This window comes from Magnolia sinica, chromosome 13 (genome assembly GCF_029962835.1).
Source record: "Magnolia sinica isolate HGM2019 chromosome 13, MsV1, whole genome shotgun sequence".
Lineage (NCBI taxonomy): Eukaryota > Viridiplantae > Streptophyta > Magnoliopsida > Magnoliales > Magnoliaceae > Magnolia > Magnolia sinica.
Window position 1 is genome coordinate 10756736 of NC_080585.1, and position 19417 is coordinate 10776152.

Consider the following 19417-nt stretch of genomic DNA (forward strand, 5'->3'; position numbering starts at 1 on the left):
CCCCACAGTTAGATCCAATCCAAAGACACTACTTCGGGTTAAGGTCTCAATCTAGGGTTTAGATTGTTTAGGTTTTTAGGGTTTTAGTCATAGGGGTTGAACTACAATATGTGTGTAATTTTGGCAAAGTGTAATGATATGGTTAGTCACCATTCATCTTTGATGATATATATGATTAATACTTGCGATCAAGGTAGTAACAAGTATTACAATGGTAACAATTATTAAAATCTATTATTAATGGTAATATATTTCAAGTGATTGGTGTCATACTAATATCATTTAATAGTAGTTTCTAACATTAACCTAGACGATATGGTGATGGCTATCCATGATTAGTAACTATCATGACAATGTTTAAGAGTGACAAATAAAGTACTTATACTAATTAGCCATTGCAACTAACATAGTATAGGTAGTCTATTAATGGTTAATCATATTTAATATTAATAAATATAATGACGATTATAATGATAACAATATAATCGAAATAATCTTTATATAGAAGGGAAATATGGCTCACCTAGCCGACTCGGTTGAGTCAACTCAACTCATCGTCACTTGTCTGTCTCATCCTTTCCTCTCCTAGGCTAACCCAAATCAGACCAGGTCTCACCTGACCCAGCTAGAGTCGGCCTCCACCAAGTAGATTCAGTTCTAGCCGAGTCAACTCGGCCCAACACCTTCACCCACCTATTCTCACTCTCTCCTTTTCTCTCTTTCTTCTTCTCTTTTTCCCATTCTTTTCTCCCTTGCTGGGATGTCCAGCAACGGGTCTGGACAGACCAACCCAACTCGACTCACTCAGACTTGATGAGTTGACTCAGTTTGGGCCGGACAACCCATCTTCTTCTCCTTCGTTTTCTCTCCTCTCTCTCTCTCTCTTTTTTGTTTCTTTCTTCTTCTTTTCTCCTCTCCTTCTGCTGCTGGAAGCGTCCAGCAATGGGCGCAGCATACCATGGCCTAACTCGGCCCAGATTCTGTGGCTTGGGCAAGTCAGCGAAGTGTGGCACCCTCCACTAGCAGTGTGGTGCTCGGATTTCTCTCAGACGCTCTCTGTCTTCTCATTTAGAGAGGTCTAGAAACTTCCGGACTCGACCCAGTCCAACTCAGACGAACCAGGCCCGATCACCCATAATCCGACCAGCTGACTCAGGTCGGTTTGAGCTGTTGTGTCGGTGTGGCGCAACAGCCGCACCATCACTTCCCTTCCCTTCTTCATCTCTCCATCTTCCTCCCTCATTTCTTTCTTTTCTCTCTTCCCCCTGATTTTTCTTTTCAAAGACGTCCAGCAGCGGGACTGGTCGCAACCAAGTTCAGCGAAAGTCATCCTGGCGAAGGTGGTGATAGCCATTAATGGCGGATCACGAATCGGTGGGTATTCCTTCGAGTCGATGGTTTTAGGTGGTGCGTATAAGCTCAGAGGAGCTTGGAGGATGATCAGAGTAGAGCTCCAACAGCGTTTTCTCGGTGGGCTCGGGCTTGGGAAGAAACGGCCATTTTTCTTGGACGGCGGCAACAATGGAGGGCGAGCTCTTGTTACTCGATCCATCCCATTTTATTCATTAACTATAACCTTCCAGAGCCGTCGGATTGATGACAAACGGTCCGAATTTGTTCTGGTTGAAACTGCCTGTAAATACCATGGGTCGGAAAAACCGGTCGTGGTTTTATTTGCAAGCCCTAAATCACTAGCATCGGACGGATGAGAGCCTCCTAAACGGATGGCCAGGATCTATTAAAGACCCCTCACATGGATCGTGACAGCTGGCCTGCGAGAGTGATTTCCATTTTTGGAAAGCTTGGTCGCACGCGACTCTACTTTGCTAACGTTTGTGTACAGGCATGGTTGCCTAGATCCGCATTGGTCAGAGCCACGTTCCGCACAAGATGGACGGATCAGATCGGTCTTCCGATCACAGATGGTGGGCCACTGATCAAAACAGAGGGAGCCTGTCCGTCCGCTGTCTCAAACCGAAGAGAGAGAACCTCTCTTTCTTGGAAAACACGGGTCAGAGGTGTCTGACCGAGCCTCTTGGCTCAGTGCACAGCGGGTGCACGCCCGTGGTGCACACACGCCCCATTAGGTGGGGCCCACCGTAATGTTAGTGATATATCCACACCGTCCATCTAGTTTAAGGGCCTAATTAAGGTCATTTGACCTGATATGAGGCGGATACAAATCTCAGGTGGGTCCCACGGATCAATTCGGATTGTATTTGTGGGTTTTCTGTTAATCTAATGCCTGGATCTTTCTTACCTTGAATGTTAGCTGTTAAAATGGTTTTAGGAACCACTTAGTTTGAGAAACAGAGGCTAAATTAGGGGATAGATGACCTGATATGTATTCCACATATTGGATATTATCATTTCATTGTCATTTCAATCATTTCACACACACACACACACACACACACATATATATATATATGGAGTTATTTTCTTATTTTATTTTTCTTAAAATTGTTCTTGTGGGTCATGTCTATTTATTTGACCACTCAACAAGAGTTTGGAAAATTATATGAACATTAATGAAAAATGGAACAAGGATTTATACATCTTATTTATGCATTATTTGTATGGCTATGCATGTCTTATGTTAAAATGTTAAATTGAATGAGACATGTTATTTATTATAAATTTTCGTTACTCTTTGTAATAATAATTTTATGATTCGTAACTTATTTAATTTATTTTACGAATGTATAAATATAATATGGATTAGATTTGTTTGTCCTAAGGGTCAACGGTCAGGTGACTTAATATTTGAATGAGATCGTATCAGATGGTCGAGATTAATAAATTGGGGGCCATTGGATGGTTATGCATCAGGTGAGTCACATGTGTTCTCACACACGTGTAAGCTGATTCAGATTTCTATAGTAGCACCCGAGTACTTGAAAGTACGGGGTGTTACAACGTATCCCGCATATATTGTGTGGGGCCCACCGAAATTTGCTACGTCCAACAGCTACATAGCTGGCTACTGGCCAGCGTACACCAGCCAATTGGCTTCTCACGCCAGGTGAGTCCCACGTGGGGCCACCTCACATGATATATATATATATATATATATATATATATATATATATATATATATATATATATATATATATATATATATATATATATATATATATATATATATATAAGTCCAGCATGCTGGACGCAATCCACCGTGGGATCCCACCGTCCCTGATGGACGGTGAGGATAAAACACATACATTATATAAGGTGGGGCCCACAAAACAACGGCCACCAGTCAATCCGTTCACCAGGTCGGTCCCACGAAGGTGGATGGCATGGATAACATATATACTTCATAGGTGAGCCATTGATCATAGAGAAAGAGAGAGACAAAGAGAGAAGGAGAGAGATTGACGATGACGAAGGGGCCTCGCCACTATGGGCCCCTCTTGAATACAAGCGTACATCAAAATGGGTCCTATCAATGTGGGCCCTTAAATCACAAAAATGTAAATACAAGATCACCCACATTTGATCTCCTCTTCCTTCTTCCACCAATACAATTTAGAGTTCCAAGAGGTGCGATTCAACGGTCGAGATGGACTTTGGAGGGTAGGGATGGGAGATAGGAAGGTGGGCCACACTAACTTCTTCATGGAAGCCATGGACGTTGGACTCTCATGGAGTTGCTTGAAATGGAGAGAGAGAATGAGAGAGAGGGGTGATGGGAGAGAGGGATAGTGAGTAATGGATGAATGTACTTGTGTAAGAGAGAAAGTTGACTTTGGAGTACTTGCGTAAGAGAGAGGATGGTTTCTTGTATTTGACATGTGAAGTGATGGATGTTTACTTGATTGATGAGATATGTTGTAGAGATTCTCTTAGGATTACAAACGCATAGCGTTTTCTCGAATTAAACGCGGTCCCACATCACCTGGCCTGGGTATCACCTCGAGGCGCAAGATGCGGCGTCGGGACCGCGGCGACGGTGCGATTGCAATGATATAAGTCTCGGGCCGAGCCGACTTACATCGACAGGATGCAATTTAGGGTCATGCGTAACTGCCGATAACAAATCGCGGGTTGTTGAAATTTGACCAGGAGGTCTGCTGAGGCCTAAAGAATGGTACAGGATAGGATACGGGTCTTATATGATATCATAATTTGAACTGTTTAATTAAACTAACTTAATGCCACTTGTTCCATATCTTTTTTAAATATTAAGTGCACGAGTATCATCCGCTACCATCTACCGATGTATAACAATGATGTAGTCTGAAACGTTGATAATGTCATGAGGCACTATGTCTGAACAAGTATGTCCATGGTTCATGATCCAAACCGCTGATCATTGGACACACCGTTGATAAACCACAAACCAAAAATCTGTCAGACGGGACGTCCCCTAATCGGCCACGTTAAGAGGAAAGTTCAGCAAGCGGTCCGCGCTAAACAAAAAGAACCCCAAAGACTGGACGGCTAGGATCATCCAATCATGGGTATCTTTCTAGCATGATTAATCCCGGGTGGCTATCATCATTAGATCGACGCTCCAGGTCCCTAAACCATTTGACCCACTTACAACCAACTTGGATTGCCTGGTGACCTGGCTGTAGAACCCACCATGACGTATGCGTTTTATCAACGCAGTCCATCCCTTTTAGTAGCTCATTTTACAGGAAAAATAAAATAAAAAAATGAGGCAGATATAAAGCTCACGTGGACCACATAGAGATTAGACACCTACCATTGAAAAATTCCTCGAGCCACATAAGTTTTGGTAAAAGATGATATTTGTGTTTTCCCTTTATCCAGGTCTGTGTTACCTTATGAACGGGTTGGATGGCAATTAAATATCATGGTAGGCCCAGGAAGGTTACAACGGTGGTCGTCATTATCCCACTGTTTCCCACGGTGTGGTCCCCATGAGCTTTGGATCTGATATATTTTTGGGCTCATGACCTAAAGTCAGCTGAAAAAACGGATGGACGGCGTGGATAAAACAAATATAGCACGATAGGCCCCAGAGAGTCGGATCACAGGGATATCCACATGGGGAGCAGGAGAAGTTTCTAGAAACTCATGGAGAGCTTTCACGAAAAGACGATCATTTAGATGGATTGCGATACAACTAGATTCCGAAAAAAATATCCCCGCAATAAACGACAGGTCATCGCATCGCTCATCCTTTCCAGAACTTTCGATTCCTCTTCCTTATATACTCCCTCTCTTCCGACTGCCCACAACTAGACTCATTTCGAAATTCGTTTAAAAAATCCAACGTTTGTCAAATGGCAACGCACAGTTGACATTCTGAGATGAAATTTTCCTGATCAAACTCAGATAACCCAATTCAGGGAATCCAAAACCCTTTTAGTTGAATCTATTTTCTTCAGCTGCCTATTTCAAAAGATCTGTTTTTTAAGATGAAATTTCACTTGCAGGTATCATAATATCCGAAACCCCTTTCTCAAATTCCAAGACCCATTTGATTTAAACCTCTTTTCTTCACGTACCCAAATCGAAAAATCCAATCTTTGAGATGATTTCGACCTTCAAATCCCAAATCCTGGAAACCCATTTTAGATAGGCTCAAACCCAACTCGAAAAATCTCACCTTTTGATATGAAATTCAGCTCTTTCTCCTGAACCCATCTAATTGTACCCGTTTTCTACTCGTTTTCCTGAAATTTCCCATCTCTAGCCAAACAGAGGCCTGTGCCAGGGTAGAAACTAGCATTGCGGATCTTATATTTCTTTTGGGTTTTTTTTTTTTGAGTAGAAGCCTCTGATCATTTGTTTTTAAATACTTCCATCTCTTGCAGGAGAAGGCAATGAACGGTGTAGTGGTCAAGGAAGAGGAAGCTGGCGGCAGCTCGTCTTTTGTCTTGTCTCCACAGCCGATGGAGGGATTGCACGATGCCGGCCCGCCTCCGTTCTTGACAAAGACATTCGACATGGTTGAGGACCCGGCAACTGACTCGGTCGTATCTTGGAGCCAATCTCGCAACAGCTTCATCGTGTGGGATGCGCACAAGCTCGCCACCAATCTCCTTCCCAAATACTTCAAGCACAGCAATTTTTCCAGCTTCATACGCCAGCTCAATACATACGTAAGTACTCGAGCTGTTTGATTCTTTGCATTTCCCTGACAAAGGCATTAAAGCTGGTTATTTCTATTGATTTTGGTGTTTTATGATTGATTGGAGCTGTTTTCTTCTTTATGTTTGGAACTCGAAATATTCAAATGTGAAAATTATCATGTTTTGTGATGAGTTTCTTGTGAAGAAATGGTTGTAGGTTTTACATATATTTTAGTTTACTACTGAAATGTGAGGACTTTGAATGGATCCATGAGTTATTTTGAAAAAAGGTTTTAATTTTGATTTCTCGAGTTCTCAAGGCAGATTCTGAATTTGATTAATTGGTTTTGCAGATTTTCATTTTCATTTTTTATTTTCTGAGTCGTTAGGACATCTCAGATACTGAATTTGGAGAGTTGGTCTTGCATTTTTCTTTTTTGTTACTGTTTTATTGGAGTCCAGTCAGCTCAAATGAGGAATTGGGAGTGTTCTAGACTTTCATGACATCGTTATTGATACTCCGCAATTGAATCTTTCAAAAAAAAAAAAAAAAAGAAAAAAAAAAAAAAAAGAAAAAAGAAGGAAGAAAAAGAGAAAAATCTGCAATTGGGTTCGAAGTTTCTGCCACTGAAACCTTTGAATTCAATGTTCTCAAATGTTCTGGACTTGGTGGTGCTGATGGCTTTTGAGATTCCAGTTAGCTAATGCTTCCTGGGTCTTGCCAAATATTTCTCTCTGATGAATCTTCCAAGTATTTGAAACGAAATCCACGAGTTATTGTAAGCTCTTTGAAGAGGATTTTGTTGATATCGCAGATGTTTCTTCTTTCTGACAGTTCCCAAATTCTTCAGAAACTTCAGATGTTGAATGCTTGCAATTCTGAAAGTACTAGATATTTTTGACATCGGTGTGCTTGAAGATTCTTTAACAATTCTTCAAATTTTGGTGTATTTGATTCTAGAGGTTCTTTTTTATTATTGTTTAATTGCATCCATCTTTCTCCTTGAATTCAATGTTTGTATATCGCTTGTGAGTTTGAATCCGATAAAAAAATATCTATGTTGTTTCAACAGAATCCTGATCATCTACATTTCCCCTATCTCTACTACGGATCTCAACTGTACCTGTATGAAACGATGGTTACAGGGTTTTAGAAAGGTTGATCCAGATCGATGGGAGTTTGCAAATGAAGGGTTTTTGGGAGGGCAGAAGCATCTATTGAAAAACATCAAGAGGCGAAGGCATGTCCCTCAGAACTTACAACAGCAGGAAACCAGTGCTTGCGTTGAATTGGGCCAATTCGGTGTGGAAGATGAAGTTGAGCGACTGAAAAGAGATCGCAATGTACTAATGGTTGAAATCGTGAAGCTTAGACAACAACAGCAGAACTCCCGAGCCCAACTCGCTGCCATGGAAGAATGGTTGCAAGGTACAGAGAGAAAGCAGCAACAGATGATGGCCTTCCTGGCCAGAGCTCTTAAGAACCCAACTGTTGTCCAGCAGCTGATGCGGTGTGGTGAGCAGAAGAAAGCATTTGGAGGCATTGGAAGGAAACGTAGATTGCCGGCAAGTGCAAGTTCAGAGAACCTGCAAGAGGAAGTGATCTCGGCCATGGGTGCTCAGGCCGATAGCTACCCACATCAGACAGTGGCTGAGGAAGAAGTTGCGATTGAAACGGAGATTGAGATGCTATTTTCTGCCATGGATAACAGCTCAGGCAGTTCTAATACAAATCCAACTGTTGAAGTTATCCCTGGCCACAGCGACTGGGATTCGGGTTCCGCAAATGACATTTTGTGGGAAGAATTACTGAATGAGGAGCTGATTGCAGGGAATTTAGAAGGGGAAGAAGAACAAACGGAGATTGATGTGGAGGTGGAGGATTTGGCTGCTAGGCCATCTGATTGGAGCGACAATGTACAGGTCTTGGCTGAGCAAATGGGTTTTCTGGGGTCAAAGCCATGAAGGCAAATCCAATCGGAATAAAACCCAAACGCCCAATGCCATCTTCTTCCACCGTCTTTCCAGTATTTATGTTGTCAACCTCTATGTCCTCATACCTGGGTTTCGCCATATATGCACCATTGTGGCTGTATCCGTTGTTTGGCAGATGGCTTTTCTGGGTTCGAGGCAGTGAAGCCAAATCCAATTGGAAGAAAACCCAAACGCCCCACCACCGTCTTCTGTCTGTCTTTCCAGCATTGGTGCTGTCGACCTCTGTATCTTCATGTGTGTTTCGCCCTATTGGTACTGTTGTGGTGGTACCCATTGTTTGTTGTAGTGTGTTTGCAATGTACTTGTCATTGGGAGGTAGTGGTGTAACTAAAGTTGGGGGTGTTTGGTCTGCAGGGCGGACCAAAGATGCAGAGGACGGTGGCAATAATTCAGTTTCTGAATCCTTTCTATTGATGTCCTACTTTTGAACTGTTTCTGTTTCTCGTTCCGATTCTTTGTTCTTTGATGGGGCTTCTTAGATAATCATATTTATTTAGCTGATGATGATTTTGGTTCTGTGATATGTTTTGTAGGTCATGCATGGTTCGAGTCATGGAGAGATGGCTGGAGACCTTGGGGAGAAAGCAGTAGCTGCAATCTTTCTGCAATGGCTGTTCTTTCTTCCTTTTCCTTGATTCCTTGTTGTAATGGGTGGCCCAATGAAAGGGCGGTAAGTGTTCTTGTTATATCCTGGATGAAATGATGTTTTAACTTTTTCAGTGGAACATCCACACGACTGATAAGTAGATAGAGCAGGATTTCATTAGACATTTTAAGGTTGCAGAATTTCCTTTGTCTCTTGCTCTACAGGCAATCTACATCCCTTTGGGGGGATTCACCATATATTTGGAAGGCATGTACCCTCCTAGCTCCTAAGGACTTGCAAAATTCACTTTAGACAACAGTTTCTCTAGCTTGTATTAGGATCTTGACTCAAAAAATTAGGCTGATACAAAGCTCAAGTGGGCTACACTTAGGGGACAGCAGGAATACGGTGGACCGCCATTAAAAGCTTTCTAGAGCTACCAAGATCTTTTTATAACATTGAATCCATTGGTTTGGTGAGTACAAATGAAAAACAAGTATCAAAAGGATCCAGATCTCTTGTCATGCATCAGTGGTAGATTCATAAGAATTTCAACACTAGGTCATGAGTTCAAGCATCCATTGCAGTATGGGTCCACTGCGAATGTATGGGGCTTGCGATCTCATATTAGGCCATGATCCCAAAAATATAACAAATCAAATTGTCATGTGGACCACACCAGCTGAATGAATGTTTATCATTAAAAACTTCCTGAAGGCCATAAAAGTTTTGGAGGGAGCTGATATTTGTGTCTTCTCTCTGTTTTGTGTGACCTAATCAACAGGTTGGAGTGTAAATAAACATTTTAATTGGCCTTGAGACGTTTTTAATGGTCGGTGTCCAATCACCACTGTTTCATGTAGTGTGATTCACATGAGATTTGAATCTGCTTCATTTTTGTGTTCGTGCTGGTGAGATCGAAAAATGGATGGACGGCATGGATAAGATATATATTGCATATGTGGTGGGCCACGTAGCTTTTACAGCACCGACCATTACCGAGCTCGGTCCCGGAGGGGTCACTACTGACCCCACCGCAGCGTGTCCCAAATGATAGGAAATAATTGGGCGGTCAAGATTGTGGGCCTTACCATGAGGTATATGTTATATCCAAACCGTCCGTCCAGTTGAGGAGATCGTTTTAAGGGTTGAGATAAAAAACGAGTAGTTTCTAAACTTCAAGCGGAACACACTGTATAAATAAGCGGGGATTAAACATTTACCATTGAAACCTTCTCGAGGGTTACAGAAGTTTTGGATCAATCTGATATTTGTAATTTTTTTAACCTTTCATTTACGTCTATGTTACCTTAGTAACAAGTTGTATGGCAAATAGATATCATGATGGCCCTAAGTATGTTTCATTGGTGGGAAGCATTGACCTCACTTCTTTTTTAGTGTGGTCCACTTGAGCTTTACATATAATTGATTTATAAGATCATGTCATAAAATGATATCTACAAATGGATGAACAGTATGGATATAATAAATATATCACGGTGGGACCACAGAACTTGTTAAGGTTAACGCACCAACGAAGTCGGTGGTGAATGGCGCACCAGGCATTCGGCTTCCGAAATGATAGGCGCAACATGGCAAGCCAACACGACAACTTCCGTCGTAGATATAGGTGAAAATTACTCGCGGCGAATCAAGCCCGATTCAGTGGATTCGGAGAGATTTGATTGAGCAAGGTATCACTGTTAGAGATAACAAGACATGTGCTGAAATTAAACGCCGATGCGATACGTATGGAGCCACGATTTTCCTCCATCAGAAGAATCCGCGTCCCAGCGTGTCCAGGACTGCGTGGGCTCATAGAGATGTCCGTGACAAATCCACTCCGTCCATCTGTTTTGAAAGACCACAATAGACAGGATTCTATAAAATCAGGCAGATCTAAAACTTACGAGGGCCATACCACCGAAACAGTGGGGATTGAACGCATGACCGTGACAAAAGTTTTGAATCATGATCATATTTGTTCCTACTGTTTATTTGAGTGGTAATAATTCTATGAACGGTTTGGATGTCTTATAAATATCAAGATCAGCTCCGAGAAGGTTTCAACGACCTACGTTGCTGTTCCTGGTGTTTTGTTGGTAGGAGCTAGAGCCATCTGATTTTTGGATCAGCCTGATTTTTAATATGTTGTACTATTTTCGTCTTTCAAAACATCTGGAACGGAGTGGATTTATTGCGTGTACGTATCTTTGGACCCCACACAGACCCGGGCACAGATACGAGGTCACAAGCAATCTATTCCCACGTGCTTCATGCGCATCTATCAAGAGGAGAACTGATTGGCTACTGTACCATGAGTGGAAACGGATTGGATACTCCCCTGACACCAGCCAATGGCTAGTGGTCGGTGCTCTGCGGGCCCCACCATAATGTATATGTTTCATCCATGCTGTTCATCTATTTTTATAGATCATTTTATGAAATGAGACAAAAAATGAGGTATATCCAACTCTCAAGTGGACCACATTACAGGAAACAATGTTAAGTGAACGTCGACCATTAAAAAATGTTTGGGGGCCATAAAAGTTTTGGATCAAGCTGATCTTTGTTTTTTTCCCCTTCATCTGGGTTTGTATGACCTAATTAACAGATTGGATGTCAAACAAAAAGTACCGTGGGCCTTTGGAGGATTTTAATTGTGGATATCCACATGAGATTTATATCCCTCTCTTTTTTGGGATCAAGCCCTAAAATTATCTGTATAAACTGATGAAATACATACATCATGGTGGGGCCACATAGCACCGGCCACCAGCCACCGGGCTGGTGGCAGTGGGGAATAGCCCGTCCGTTTCCACCATAAGGATACCGTACAACCCTATCAACGGTGACCACGGGTGGGAGCCGATTAGGTGAGACCGGATCCACGTGGGTGGGTGGGAATGTATGCACATTAAATCGAGGCCTTCTAGCCTTTTCGAAAGCTTATTTTAAGACATGATTCTATAAATGAAGTAGATCCAAATCTCACGTGGACCATACCACAACAAATAGGAGTGATTGCATCCCCACCGTTAAAAACTTCATGGGTGATGGGAGAATATTTATTTTCCATCCAACTTGTTTATAAGGTCACAAAGATTTGAATGAAGAGAATACACAAATTTCAGCTTAATCCAGAACTTAAGTGAGGTTTTAAGGATCTATTACCAATTTACCACTATTTCTTGTATTATACTCCACCTAAAGATTTGGATCTATTTCACTTTTTCAGATCATGCCTTAGAATGAGCTTTCAATATATGGATGGATGGCATGGATGTAGTCATATACGTCACAGTGGGCCCCACAGTCAGGGGTCCCACCCACCCTGGTGGATCCGGGGTCTCTCTTAATATGCTCCTCGATCCATACAGGTGGGTCAATCCTGGGGTGATCTATTTGCTTTAAATCTATGCCGTCCAACCATTTTAAAAGCTTATTTTAAGGCATGATCCAAAAAGTGAAGTTACTCAAATATGAGTTGACCCACGCCTAAGGAAATGGTTTTGATTGAATCCTCACCATTAAAAACTTCATGATGAAATGTTTATTTCATTTTCCATCCAACCTGTGGATAAGGTCACAAATATCTTAGACGAAGAGACCGCACAAATATTATCTTAATCCAAAGCTTTTGTGACCCCAAGAAGTTTTTAACGGTCAATCGTCACTGGGTTGGTCACACCTGTCTGCTCAGTCAGATCGTAGATGTAGATTGATTCCTATGTTGTGCCCCCACCTAATGAAATGACCGGTTTGATTTTTGTGGCAAGCTGTCTTCACAGCGGGGACTACTGTTTCAATGGTACCGTCTCACGCAAGTGGTATATTAGAGAAATACGGTAGGATAGCACAACTTGTAATACCTTGCCTGTCGCCTGTCGGTTATCAGTTCCAATGATACTCGGTTTTATGTATGGACATGTTATGTGAGCCCACGCATATGCCCAAGACAAATCTACTCCGTCCATCACTTTCTCAAAAGCACAACGAAGACATGATTCCAAAAATCAGGTAGTTCTAAAATTAGGCGTGCCACAGCACACGAAACAGTGGGGATTGAATGCCTATCATTGGAAACTTTGTGGAGGCCAGGGAAGTTTTATGGCCCACCTGAGTTTTGGATCTGCTTGATGTATGTCTTATGTTGAGTGCCCCGGCAATTGGTGTACTTAATGCACCCCCACCATTATGTATGTGTCTTATCCATGCGGTGTATTCATTTTTCAGCTCATACATGCCTAAAATGAGACATATTGAAATCTCAGAGGCTGCAAGATAACAGGGGTTATTAAATTCTATCATTAAAATCTCCTCAGATGGGCCACTCCGCAGCATAGACTGCATGAAGGGACAACACAAATATCAGCTTCATCCAAAACTTATATAACCTTGGAGAAGTTTTTAACGGTAGCGATCAATCACCACCATTTTATTGTGTGGTTTGATTAAGATTTGGATGTTATGAAAGAGGATGTTAGTTTTTTCTTTTTTAGAAATTATTTTAAATAAAAACTAAATATTAAAAGTATAGGTCTGTTTGTTTGTTTTTTTTTTTTTTTTTAACCTTTGGTGATAGTTCCATATATAGTAGGGGAGGAGAAAAAAAATTACTCGATAGAAAGGGTGTTGGGTACCTTGTTTTTTGATTGGTGAGACAGAAGCGTATTGAGGCTTGCACGTGCAAGTACGTTCTCAATATGATGACATGGGCATGTGAAGTAATGTGGCTATAATTTACAGCGGAGAAAAGATATGAGAGATCTTTTTGCTTTATTTAGGAGTTGTTTAAGAGGCTTGATGTAATTGTTTATACAATAATTAATCAAATTATGCAGAAATTGCTGCATGTAGCTAGCTCAACAGTAAAAAATGGCTAGCATGTAGTTAGTCTTCCACATGCAAAATGGTCGTAAACTACCAAAAAACAACTAGTTTCTCTTCAACAGTCAAAAACTACAAAAAATGACTAATTTCTCTCCAACAGATGGAAATGTTCCAGTCATCCTTACCTATATAAAGAGAGCTGAGCTAGTTCATTTGATCAACACAAGTAAGCTAATTCATTCTCTCATCTAAGCTAGCAAGATATAAGTATTTTGTGATGAAGCTAGCAGGTTCTATATAAACCAGAGACTACTACGTCCATAAGATTTATACTAGTGCAGTGGTTTAAGCAAGCAGAGCTAATATTATTTTTCTCTCTATTTCATTTGAGAACTTTTTCTTAGCTTTCGTCTACCGTTAAAACTGTGTTTACAGAGTTTCATTGGTGGTTCTTTTGTATTTGTTAAATGCAGAAATATGTACAGGCTCGTTTTATTTTGGAAGCTATTTGTCTACAAACTATCAACATTCTCAATTAACTTGAAAAGGGGCGAATAACGCTTTCAAGACAACATGATTTTACACACTTCAACCTATCCTTAATCTTTTGTATTTTTTATTTTCAATTTATTTTTCGATAATTATAAATCTATAATTTGATATTAACAAATCTCAGCATTGGATGCATCTCACTTTTGATCTCACATATTAAAATGAGCTGGTAAAATGGATGGATGGCATAGAGCCTAGGAAGCTTTTCCAAAATTGACCATCACCAACGTCGGTGCTAGAGAGGCACTACCAACTGAATAGCTGATACCCCAACTTGTCTCGGACATGGATTTCAATTCTAGCATTGGAAAGCTAGGAGGACGCACCATGATGTTTGTCAAAAATCCAACCCATACAGCCATTCTACAAGCTCATTTAAAGACATGTGACAAATCTTTTAGTAGATCCAAGATTCACGTAGGCCACACAAGATGAAATAATAAGGATTGAACTAGCACAACTGAAACATTCATTTGGCCATAAAAGTTTTGCGTCAAGTTAAGTCGTTTTATGTTTTTATTTTAGTTAGAATGGTATATAAATATAAGGTGAACTTAAGAGCAACATTTGTATGGGATCCACTTGAATTTTTTTCTTATGTCTTAAAATAATCTACCAAAACGGATGGATCAGGTTAATTTCTCACAAATATCATAGCGGCTCCCCTAGCTTCCCACGGGAAATCTGTGTCCATCGCCGTCTCAAAGCATGATAAGATCAGTTGAACAATCATCACATATGAACGCCCGTGGGAAATTTTTTTATTTTTAACTGTCCAGTGAATATCAAACCGCTTGACAGTCAAATAAATAAAATAGAAGTTTAGATATACAAGTAGAGATTTTTTGTTTGTTGCAATATGATTGGCCTACATCATCACTTACCCAGTCATGTTACAATCGAGGAATCTCTACTTGTGTAAGCAAAGGATAAGGATTCATAAAATAATCTTCTAAACTGTCTATGGTTTGGCCAGTGAGTATCATAATTTTAACTATTTATGTCTTGTTTATGAAATAGGACCTTTTTGGATATTTTTTATTTTTTAACCACAACAAATGTCCACATCCAATGCAATGCTCTGATGATAAAATAATATTTAAGTTTGGATTTATGGTATATCTACACTGGGTATCATAATTGAGCTGTTTAATTAAAATAGTTTAATGCCACGTGTTCAATTTCTTTTTTAAAATTTAAGTGCATGAGTATCATCCACCACCATCTACCACAGTATCAAAGAAAGCACAATGATGTAGTCTGAAACGTGGATAGTGACCTCATGCACCATGTCCGTACAATTAGGTCCATGGTTCATGATCCAAACAGCTGATCATTGACCACACCGTTGATAAACCCCAAACCAAAAATCTGCAAAACGGGACTGCCCCTAATCCGCCATGTTAAGAGGAAAGTTTAGCAAGCTGTCCGCACTAAACAAAAAGAACCCCAAAGACTGGACGGCTAGGATCATCCAATCATGAATATCTTTCTAGCATGATTAATCCCCAGTGGCTATAATCATCAGATCGACACTCTGGGCACTAAACCATTTAACCCATTTACAGCCACCATGGATTGCCTGGTGACCCGACTGTGGGACCCACAGTGATGTATGTGTTTTATCAACGCCGTCCATCCTTTTTGCTAGCTCATCTTACGGCAAGAAATAAAAAATGAGGCAGATATTAAGCTCAAGTGAACCACATAAAAGAAAAGAGTGGAGATTGTTCGAAAAATTCATGGGGCCACATATGTATTGGTCAAAGGTAATATTTATGTATTCCCTTCATCAAGGTCTGTGTGACCTTACGAAGGGATTGGATGGAAATTAAATATCATGGTAGGCCCAGGAAGGTTACAACGATGCTCGTCATTATTCCACTGTTTCCCACGGTGTGTTCCACATGAGCTTTGGATCTGAAATATTTTTGGGCTTATGCCTTAAAGTCAGCTGATAAAACGGATGGACGGCGTGGATAAAACAAATATATCACAATAGGCCCCAAAGAGTTGGATCACAGGGATATCCACATAGGGAGCAAGAGAAGCTTCTGGAAACTCATGGAGAGGCAGGAGAGCTTTCACGGAAAGACGATCATTTACATAGATTGCGAGACAACTGGATTTCAGAAACTTCTGAAAAAAATATCTCAGCGATGAACAATATGTCATCGCATCTCTCGTCCTTTCCAGAACTTTCGATTCCAAAATGTCATCGCATCTCTCTTCCTTTCCAGAACTTTCGATTCCAAAATGTCATCGCATCTCTCTTCCTTTCCAGAACTTTCGATTCCTCTTCCTTATATACTCTCTCTCATCCGACTGTCCTTTTCAAATTAAGTGGCACAACCAGACTCATTTCGAAATTCGTTTAAAAAATCCAACGTTTGTCAAATGACAACGCACCGTTGACGTTCTGAGATGAAAATTTCCTGATCAAACTCAGAAAACCCAATTCAGGGAATCCAAAACCCTTATGGTTGAATCTATTTTCTTCAGCTGCCTAGTTCAAAAGATCTGTTTTTTAAGATGAAATTTCCCTTGCAGGTATCATAACATACGAAACCCATTTCTCAAATTCCAAGACCCATCTGATTTAAACCTCTTTCTTCACATACCCAATTCGAAAAATCCAATCTTTGAGATGATTTCGACCTTCAAATCCCAAATCCTGGAAACCCATTTCAGATAGGCTCAAACCCAACTCGAAAAATCTCACCTTTTGATACGAAATTCAGCTCTTTTTCCTGAACCCATTGAATTGTACCCGTTTTCCTGAAATTTCCCATCTCTAGCCAAACAGAGGCCTGTGCCAGGGTAGAAACTAGCATTCCGGATCTTATATTTCTTTTGGGTTTTTTTTTTTGAGTATAAGCCTCTGATCATTTGTTTTTAAATACTTCCATCTCTTGCAGGAGAAGGCAATGAAAGGTGTAGCGGTGAAGGAAGAGGAAGCTGGCGGCAGCTCGTCTTTTGTCTTGTCTCCACAGCCGATGGAGGGATTGCACGATTCCGGCCCGCCTCCGTTCTTGACAAAGACATTCGACATGGTTGAGGACCCGGCAACTGACTCGGTCGTATCATGGAGCCAATCTCGCAACAGCTTCATCGTGTGGGATGCGCACAAGCTCGCCACCAATCTCCTTCCCAAATACTTCAAGCACAGCAATTTTTCCAGCTTCATACGCCAGCTCAATACATACGCAAGTACTCGAGCTGTTTGATTCTTTGCATTTCTCTGACAAAGGCATTAAAGCTAGTTATTTCTATTGATTTTGGTGTTTTACGACTGATTGGAGTTGTTTTCTTTCTTTATGTTTGGAACTGGAAATATTCAAATGTGAAAATTATCGTTTTTTGTGATGAGTTTCTTGTGAAGAAATGGTTGTAGGTTTTACATATATTTTAGTTTACTGCTGAAATGTGAATACTTTGAATGGATCCATGAGTTATTTTGAAAAAGGTTTTAATTTTGATTTCTCGAGTTCTCAAGGCAGATTCTGAATTTGAATAGTTGATTTTGCAGATTTTCATTTTCTTTTTCTTTTTCCGAGTCCTCAGGACGTCTCAGATACTGAATTTGGAGAGTTGGTCTTGCATTTTTATTTTTTGTTATTGTTTTATTGGAGTCCAGTCAGCTCAAATGAGGAATTGGGAATGTTCTAGATTTTCATGACATCATTATTGATATTCTGCAATTGAATCTTTCAAAAAAAAAAAAAAAAAAGCAAGGAAAAAAAGAGAAAAATCTGCAATTGAGTTTGAAGTTTCTGCCACTGAAACCTTTGAATTCAATGTTCTCAAATGTTCTGGACTTGGTGGTGCTGATGGCTTTTGACATTTCAGTTAGCTAATGCTTCTTGGGTCTTGCAAATATTTCTTTCTGATGAATCTTCCAAGTATTTGAAACGAAATCCACGAGTTATTGTAAGCTCTTTGAAGAGGATTTTGTTGATATCGCAGATGTTTCTTCTTTCTGACAGTTCCCAAATTCTTCAGAAACTTCAGATGTTGAATGCTTGCAATTCTGAAAGTACTAGATATTTGTGACATTGATGTTCTTGAAAATTCTTTAACAATTCTTCAAATTTTGGTGTATTTGAGTCTAGAGGTTCTTTTTTTATCATTGTTTAATTGCATACATCGTTCTCCTTGAATTCAATGTTTGTATATCGCTTGTGAGTTTGAATCCGAGAAAAACATGTTTATGTTGTTTCAACAGAATCCCGATCATCTACATTTCCCCTATCTCTACTACGGATCTGAACTGTACCTGTATGAAACGATGGTTTCAGGGTTTTAGAAAGGTTGATCCAGATCGATGGGAGTTTGCAAATGAAGGGTTTTTGGGAGGGCAGAAGCATCTATTGAAAGACATCAAGAGGCGAAGGCATGTCCCTCAGAACTTACAACCGCAGGAAACCAGTGCTTGCGTTGAATTGGGCCAATTCGGTGTGGAAGATGAAGTGGAGCGACTGAAAAGAGATCGCAATGTACTAATGGTTGAAATCGTGAAGCTTAGACAACAACAGCAGAACTCCCGAGCCCAACTCGCTGCCATGGAAGAATGGTTGCAAGGTACAGAGAGAAAGCAGCAACAGATGATGGCCTTCCTGGCCAGAGCTCTTAAGAACCCAACTTTTGTCCAGCAGCTGATGCAGTGTGGTGAGCAGAAGAAAGCATTTGGAGGCGTTGGAAGGAAACGTAGATTGCCGGCGAGTGCAAGTTCAGAGAACCTGCAAGAGGAAGTGATCTCGGCCATGGGTGCTCGGGCCGTTAGCTACCCACGTCAGACAGTAGCTGAGGAAGAAGTTGCGATTGAAACGGAGATTGAGAAGCTATTTTCTGCCATGGATAACAGCTCAGGCAGTTCTAATACAAATCCAACTGTTGAAGTTGTCTCTGGCCACAGCGACTGGGATTTGGGTTTTGCAAATGACATTTTGTGGGAAGAATTACTGAATGAGGAGCTGATTGCAGGGAATTTAGAAGAAGGGGAAGAAGAACAAACGGAGATTGATGTGGAGGTGGAGGATTTGGCTGCTAGGCCATCTGATTGGAGCGACAATGTACAGGTCTTGGCTGAGCAAATGGGTTTTATGGGGTCAAAGCCATGAAGGCAAATCCAATCGGAATAAAACCCAAACGCCCAATGCCATCTTCTTCCACCATCTTTCCAGCATTTATGTTGTCGACCTCCATGTCTTCGTAGCAGGGTTTTGTTGGAATATTTTGTTGAATTAGATAAGCTATTAAAAATCAAGAACCAAAAGAAAAAGGAAATTAGAGATTGAAAACTTATATATTTGAGTCGAGGCGTGACTTGAGTCACTTGGTTTGAAATCGAATTTACTCTTCTTGGACAACGTCACAAGTGCAATAGGTTTTTAGACCAATC

General features: G+C 40.7%; 4 protein-coding genes across 10 annotated transcripts in view; all 4 read left to right on the plus strand.

Moving 5' to 3' along the window:
• LOC131222770 (heat shock factor protein HSF30-like) overlaps positions 1–8060 on the plus strand; it is a 29825-nt gene extending 21765 nt beyond the window's left edge. Inside the window, exons 1-3 of one of the 3 annotated variants that reach the window (XM_058217963.1) lie at positions 5193–5693; positions 5793–6080; positions 7197–8060. In XM_058217963.1, coding sequence (XP_058073946.1) covers positions 5802–6080; positions 7197–8015 — 1098 coding nt within the window. In that variant the 5' untranslated portion in view covers positions 5193–5693; positions 5793–5801 and the 3' untranslated portion in view covers positions 8016–8060. Of the gene's footprint in view, positions 1–5192; positions 5694–5792; positions 6081–7196 lie in introns of those variants that run through there. The other 2 variants (XM_058217962.1, XM_058217961.1) reach the window with 2 other exon arrangements.
• Positions 8051–8572, plus strand: LOC131222776 (uncharacterized). Its single transcript, XM_058217972.1, has 2 exons — positions 8051–8297; positions 8400–8572. Exons 1-2 carry the CDS (start codon positions 8051–8053, stop codon positions 8471–8473), a joined length of 321 nt encoding a protein of 106 aa, XP_058073955.1. The 3' UTR covers positions 8474–8572.
• Positions 8573–16274: 7702 nt separating this feature from the next.
• Positions 16275–17382, plus strand: LOC131222774 (heat stress transcription factor A-2-like). 2 transcript variants are annotated; one of them, XM_058217970.1, is made up of 2 exons: positions 16275–16566; positions 16935–17382. In XM_058217970.1, exons 1-2 carry the CDS (start codon positions 16549–16551, stop codon positions 17241–17243), a joined length of 327 nt encoding a protein of 108 aa, XP_058073953.1. In that variant the 5' UTR covers positions 16275–16548; the 3' UTR covers positions 17244–17382. The 2 variants fall into 2 exon arrangements, with proteins under 2 accessions (XP_058073953.1, XP_058073954.1); XM_058217971.1 differs by having other exon boundaries at positions 16275–16498.
• A 738-nt stretch (positions 17383–18120) lies between these two features.
• The window catches only part of LOC131222773 (heat shock factor protein HSF30-like), a 35525-nt gene continuing 34228 nt past the window's right edge, over positions 18121–19417 (plus strand). Inside the window, exon 1 of one of the 4 annotated variants that reach the window (XM_058217966.1) lies at positions 18121–19094. In XM_058217966.1, the coding sequence (XP_058073949.1) occupies positions 18297–19094 (798 nt within the window). In that variant the 5' untranslated portion in view covers positions 18121–18296. The remainder of the gene's footprint in view (positions 19095–19417) is intronic. The other 3 variants (XM_058217967.1, XM_058217968.1, XM_058217969.1) reach the window with 3 other exon arrangements.

Coding starts and splice junctions, on each gene's coding strand:
- LOC131222776 (XM_058217972.1), top strand. CDS start 8,051: ATGCCATCTTCTTCCACCGTCTTTCCAGTATTTATGTTGTCAACCTCT. Junction 8,298..8,399: donor ATGTGTGTTTCGCCCTATTG/GTACTGTTGTGG, acceptor TTTGGTCTGCAG/GGCGGACCAAAGATGCAGAG.